At 41.0% G+C, this 6,503-nt stretch overlaps 1 protein-coding gene across 3 annotated transcripts in view; it reads left to right on the top strand.

Annotated features, from left to right (window-relative positions):
• The window catches only part of MED27 (mediator complex subunit 27), an 85,078-nt gene extending 80,930 nt beyond the window's left edge, over positions 1 to 4,148 (top strand). For all 3 annotated transcript variants that reach the window (XM_061476815.1, XM_061476814.1, XM_061476813.1), the window contains 2 exons: positions 1,541 to 1,618; positions 3,641 to 4,148. In XM_061476815.1, the coding sequence (XP_061332799.1) occupies positions 1,541 to 1,618; positions 3,641 to 3,775 (213 nt within the window). In that variant the 3' untranslated portion in view covers positions 3,776 to 4,148. The remainder of the gene's footprint in view (positions 1 to 1,540; positions 1,619 to 3,640) is intronic.
• Positions 4,149 to 6,503: the final 2,355 nt, after the last annotated feature.

Here is a 6,503-nt window from a genome sequence, read left to right on the forward strand (position 1 = left end):
CATAGACAAGCCTTGAGAAGAGCACTACTTCTCCATGTTAGAAGTAGAAAATACAATTTAATCATTAACTGAGCAATTGTGCCATTTGTTGGATGCTTTGATATTACTGATGGGGACCATTAATAGATTTAGAAGTTACAAGATGTGAAAGAGCTCTCATGGTTGTGTTGTCTCGAGTTCTTTAATAGTCCAGCCTAAAGAATTTTGCCAGTATTTTCTGCATTCAGCCTTGAACTTCTGGGAATAAGCAAGTTGTTGACTGTGCTAATAACTTCAGAAGCTGACAGGCTGAGTTACTTTGGGTGAATTGTATCAGAGCTGTCAAACTGCCTCCTTCCAGAAAAAGCAAAAATTGGCAGTGATTTAAAAGAATAATTAAATCCTACCAAAGCATTGGTTTTCCTGATTTTTCTGTAATCATTTTTGTTACTATACACAGAACAATACACATTTTATATGTACTGTGCCTAGCTGTAATTCCCAGATGTAAGATCTTGTTACGGCTCTGTCTGGGAAATGAAAAACCTTTCTATTAGAAATCCTTTAGTAATGCAAGTATTTATAAACCATAAGCATATTAATTGATCCCTGGTTTCAAATGAAATGAAACTGAGAGCTTGACTGCTGTTTGCTCAATGTAAGCAACCTGAAATAGGACTGCAAGAGTTAAATATTTTAGCTCTTCCCCATTAGGAAATGAAGAGGAGCATACTCAAATCTTTTCTGTTAAAATGCATTTTAATATTGAGGTCTTTTGTTGTTTGTTTTTCTTCAGTAGAAAAGGCCAGAACCAAAGCTTAGGGGGGTTTTGGGAAGTCATAACCTCTGATAAATTGGTCTTCAGAAGTATTTAATTTAGCTGCGTTATTGACAATGGTTTGTTTGTTTGTTGAGCAAATCAGCCCAGGTTAAGAGAATATATTGTCTGTAAAAAAACTGACCAAAGGAAACATACAAAGAGAAGACCAGAGTGCTTTCTTCTGGCACGGTTTGTTCAGTGACTTTGCTTACTTATGGTTTCACAGAAGACAGTCACAGGAGCATAGATTTTGCTCTTATGCTGTAGGTATGTGAAAGGGAAGCAAATTATTTGCTATGGATGCTTTTATTTGGTACAAAAGGGTTGGGGCTTCTTTAGCTTTTTATGGCTGGGCTGGTAGTCGAAGCATGTTAGTTTAGAGTTATTCCACATGGCATAGAGCTGGTTGCCTTCCTCATCCCTTGGCTCACGTTAGCCACCAGTTTAGATTCTTTTACCAACGCTATTAGGTTTTATCATGTTTATGAACTTCCAAAGGTGTGCTTGATTTTACTGCATGCATACAGTTATTTATCATGATTGCTTCAACTGATCCTTGTGTGAAGCTGGCAGAGGGAATGGAAGGCCAGTGGCAAAAGCTACCCAGAATTACCTTGAGAATGTCTTGGAATCCTTGGTTTGCTACTTCCCCATGGAATTTATACTGTTTTCCTGCAGATAAACACTTCTTTGTCTAAAGTACAGATGAATAAGGGTATGTTCTCCTTTTACCTGTTACAGGTGACAGATCACGCAACCACTGCTCTATTGCACTACCAGCTGCCTCAAATGCCAGATGTGGTAGTCAGATCTTTCATGGTAAGTGTATTGGAAAATACATTTTTCATACAGACTGACTTCAGTGCCCTTACAGTGATTGACATTAAACAGTTCTGATGCAGTTGTAATTTCCCCTGTTTAAACAAGCTAGACAGTAGAGATTGCAATTCTTGTTTCTCATACCTGAATGAAGAGCTCATTCTCACTACCCTGCAATAATTAGTTTTGGAAGACTGAGCTGTATATGGTTCTTCTGTCACAGTTCTCAATATTAGCATGAAGATTCCTGTTTGCAGAGTTGGTCTGGATAGGACCAGCTAGAAAGACAGTAGGAAAAACTCAACCGAATGCTTCTTTATGGCCCAGCCCTTTCATGCTGTTCATACTGTGCAAGAAGTTGAGTTCTAAATGTAGTTAAGTCTGCTCTGCTGGAAGTTCTCTGGTAAGAGGAGATTCCCAGTTGGTACCATCTAATTTTGTCATTCACAATCCTTAGGTGTATACAGTAGCATTGGTTCTATTATATCTTTGCATCTTTAATTTCAGCTGTGTAATTTCAGAACAGTCAGGCTCCCTTACCTGCTGTGCTGGTTTCTTTATTTAATGAAACAGCCACTAAGATGAGAGGTTTGCAAAGGTCTTTTCTCTTGGAGTGCATCTTGATCTAATTTTGAAATGCTTTTCAGAGCAGCTCTTAGTGGTCAAATTCATGTTTAACACACTTCTGAAAACTAGGATTTAATAGGATGAGTAGCACCTTTGGTTAAGCCATGGAGCTGCCTTCTCAATTTGATAAAACTCTTGAAACTTCCAAGAAAGCAAAACCAGCTGTACACCAGAAGTGTTGGTCCTTCCACATCAGTTGTGCAATCCACATGACAGGATATAATGATGTCCTTATTTTCTGATGGGGATGAAGAACCCTTTTCTTTTCTCCTTGCTGTCAACAGATGTCTCAAGTGCACAATTTAACTTCATTTACGTATTTTTGTAAATTGATTTCTCTGTATTGCAAGGAAAGCCCATCCAAATTTGATTTCTCTGTATTGCAAGGAAAGCCCATCCAAACTCGAGTAAATAACAGCAATTTACTTCTAGTGTTCTGTTGCCCTTGTCCTTGTATTCACTGCTAAACCCAGAGAAGATCTAGTTCTCTTGGAGGACAGTTATTGACGTCCAAAGGTTTGGTTGCTATAGAGAAGGCTCTGATGAAGATGGAAGGATTTGTTTCAATAAACTCAGCTGACCTCTTCAGAAAACAGTTTTCTCTCATCGATGCTATTCAATAGGACTTTAAATGACAAGATTCATGTGCATTCTTCACAGTATAAATCTGCTGGCCTAGGTGCTTTTTAGCTGTGTATCTCGAGAATTGAGTTATGCAATGCTCATTGCTATGTAGAACGGATTGTTTCCATTATCATAGAGGCAGGAACTGTACCTAGGAACACCTAAACTTACTGTGTTGTTCTGCACTAGCCTTTTTTATATATATATATATTTGTCAGTGTAATCAGATTTAAAATGGTACAGTATTTTTGTGACCAATGAATATTGATCTTAAAATCACATTAGAGAGGAAGTTAGCTTGTTGTGAAAGTCCTTATATCTTCAGCTATGAAGAGTTGAGACTGCTGCAGTATGGTTGCAGCAGGGGTGTGATAGATGATCATAGGAAGAGACAAACCAATATTTGCTTGAAGGAGGTACCCATCAAGAACAATTATATTCCAGTAAAAATATGAGGGACATTACAAAACTTGCCTTCCATCAGTGTAGTTTCTCTAGCTACAAATACCTCCTGCTCAGAGTGCAAGAATTTCTATTAACAAATTCGCTTAAGTGACTTAAAAAAGCACAACATGATTAATAAAGTGGGAATTCAGCTATACAGTGACCTTGTAATCTTGGGCATGGTTGTGTTTATAAAATCACTGTATACCTCGCTGGGGCCTCGCCAAAGTACATTCTCTGTCCTTGCCACTATCGCTGTTTGACAAGAATGATGACAAAGGGGAACATCTCTCCAGTTTTCTTAATTTCTCTCCCTTTTCCTTTTAGACCTGGTTAAGAAGTTACATAAAGCTGTTCCAGGCTCCATGCCAGCGCTGCGGAAAGTTTCTGCAGGATGGCCTGCCACCCACATGGAGGGATTTCCGAACGCTTGAAGCTTTCCATGACACTTGCAGGCAGTAGAAGCCCAGACCCTGATAACGTGAGGGGTGGACAATCCGTGGGGCTTGGAAGAGAGCTGATGGTTTGATAGATGATTCCGTTTCTGAACCTTTCACCCTGTACTCAGTAGTGAGATTGCACTAATACATTTGACTCTAAAAGCCAACGCTCTGCAAGGCACATGTGAGACTAAAGGATTTTGAAGAGGATGGTAAGGAGCTGTGTGTGATCACTTGATACTTCTGAGGTGAAATGACATGTCTGGGGGCATCTGACAGTAAGAAGTCATTATTCTAAACCTTAGTGAAAATACCTGTGTACAGTTTGTGTTTTGTGACAGAATTTGCAATGTTGAAGACTTTTACAAGTTTGAAATAAATTTTATATTCCAGAATTTGTGATGGTTTATTTTTTTTTTATTTGATCAACAGAATCCCTGGGTTTGGTGGGGAATTTTCAGTGCTGCTCTTTTCTTTAGAAAAACTGGAAACATTTAAAGATCCTGCAGATAGGATGGGGGGTGGTTGTTGCAAGGCTGCTTATCTGAATGCTGATATGGGCGGGGTGGGGGTATGTGGAAGAGATTATGGTGCTGATCGAGCATGGAATTTCAAAGGCATGTGGCAGCTTGGAAGATGCAATGTACTGTCTAAGGTGGGGGCAACAGATGTTTCCCTTTGCTAAGATTGTAATGAAAAACATTAGCATAATCTGCATGTATTAAGTGGTTGGAACACGTGTGATGGGCAGTGACAGTTTGTCATGGTTTAAGACTGGAAGTAGTGAAAGAATTCATCCCTAAAGCACAGCTTCTGCAGCGCAGACACATACACCATGTTTCCTATGGGATGTAAAATTTACCTGCAACGTGCCAGGGAAGAGTATGATCCCTCCCAGTAATCACTGCACTCGGAGTACTCAGCTCTGACCAGCCTCAGCCATTTTTCCTTCACCCAAAGCTGGGGAAGGTCCTTGGTCCTGACTGGGACTGTAGCAGATTGTGTCTTCTCTGGGATTTTCCTCAGGGCTGTCATTTCATCTGTCAGCTCCTGATAGCCACTTGGATTAATTCCACTGTGATTCCCTCTAGTGCACTCTTGCTTCCTTTACAAGCCACAAAGGCTTTGGTAATAAGCTTCCTTTTGGGAGCTGGTAAGGGAGGTCTGAAGCTTTGTCACTCGGTGACTTTCCAGATGAATTGACATTAAGGTGTTATGCTACAGACTGAGTTATAAGGTTCCTTCTGCTTACAAAAGCTGCTGGAGAAGGAAAAGATATCCTTCTCAGGGGCTTTGGTGGTGGCAAAGTTGGGTTTGGTTCTCAGCAAGGAGTGTGAAGTTAATCACATTTAAGAAAAAGAAGGGGATGAAGGGGACACAAAAACAGGGCAGGAAGGGGAAGAACCCAGTTGAAATAAGATGCTCAGAGACTTTAAAGCACTTGTTTAATATAATTTGCACCTGTAGCATTTATGAAACAGCCCATTTTATAGCTGTGAAAACTGAAAAATGAAGGAACTTCAGTATCACCCTGTACTTGCGTGGTACTAAATTAACTGTAGTTGCTGGTATCGTGAAAGACTGAGCTCCCAAAGACAGCAGCTCCTTCCTGCAAGGACTGCGAGGTGGGAATTGCAGCTTTCTAGTTACACAAATCTGTGCAAGGCTGGCTCTGTAAAAGAGAGGAAAAAGCGTGTGTGTGACTTCCTTCAGAGGCACAAGTGAAGAAGAGTGAACGTGTACGTGTTTGAGGATGCTGGTAAGTGAGATCTGATCCCTTTTAACTTCTTATTTTTAATTATTCCCAATCACCAAACACAACCATTGCCATATGGGGTAAAGGCCATTTCAAATCCACCTGCAGTTGAATCGCCTAATGACAGCTTTTCCTGCTATTGTTTGACCCAGGTAGCCTTCTTGGTGCAAAGATCACCCAAGGCAGAGCAACGTGTGCATCTTAGATGAGAGAGCGCCTTGTAGACAGGCATCCCTGCTCTCTGTCCCATTACTGCACTAATTAGAAGCTTTGGGCTTCTGATAGTGTAAGCCTTTTATTTTTTGTTAATATAAAGGTCATAATATGGTATCTAACCTGCTTTAGGCACCGCTCCAGCCTGTTTATGCTGAAATAACGGTGCAGAAAGCAAGTCCTGACGTTCACTAAAGTGTTGTGTGTGGCATCAAGCCTTGGTACTGTTAATTAGCTGCAGGAAACGGCATCAGCCACTCTGTGTTAATTGAGCCTGGTATTTTAAACCTGTAATTGGCGAGCCTGATGGAAAGGCATAAAATCCACTGTTGGTACCTCAGCACAAAAATAATTGTCTTAGAGACGTGCAAACCTGTTGGTCACCTTCCTTCCCCCAGGAACTGCAGCAGGAGGGAATCTCCTCTCTCATAGAGGCCCTGGAAGAAACAGTGATCTCCATCCCTGCAAGCCTTCGAGTGCAACAGGTTGAGGTATTTCTGTCTTGGAGAGTAGAATTCTACCCTAAACTCATCTAAAGCTTATGAACTGCAGCGTGTGCTGGGCTCTGCTCACTGCCCTGAGGTCCAAGTGCTCAGTGGCCAGCGCTGGGTTATTGCTGAGATGGGGAATTCCAGTTGAGCAGAGGCTCATTTTGAGTTTGGAATGTGAGGAATAGAAGGTGGGAGGTTGCTCCTAACAAAAAAGCCATTCCCACCACACAGCATTGTGGTGTTCTTCCCCCGCTTTGTAGCTTGGGTAATGGGCACTATTATTTCACCCT

This window comes from Pezoporus flaviventris, unplaced genomic scaffold (genome assembly GCF_033815535.1).
Source record: "Pezoporus flaviventris isolate CSIRO_AGI_PZ_B2104156 unplaced genomic scaffold, CSIRO_AGI_Pfla_v1 ptg000097l, whole genome shotgun sequence".
Lineage (NCBI taxonomy): Eukaryota > Metazoa > Chordata > Aves > Psittaciformes > Psittacidae > Pezoporus > Pezoporus flaviventris.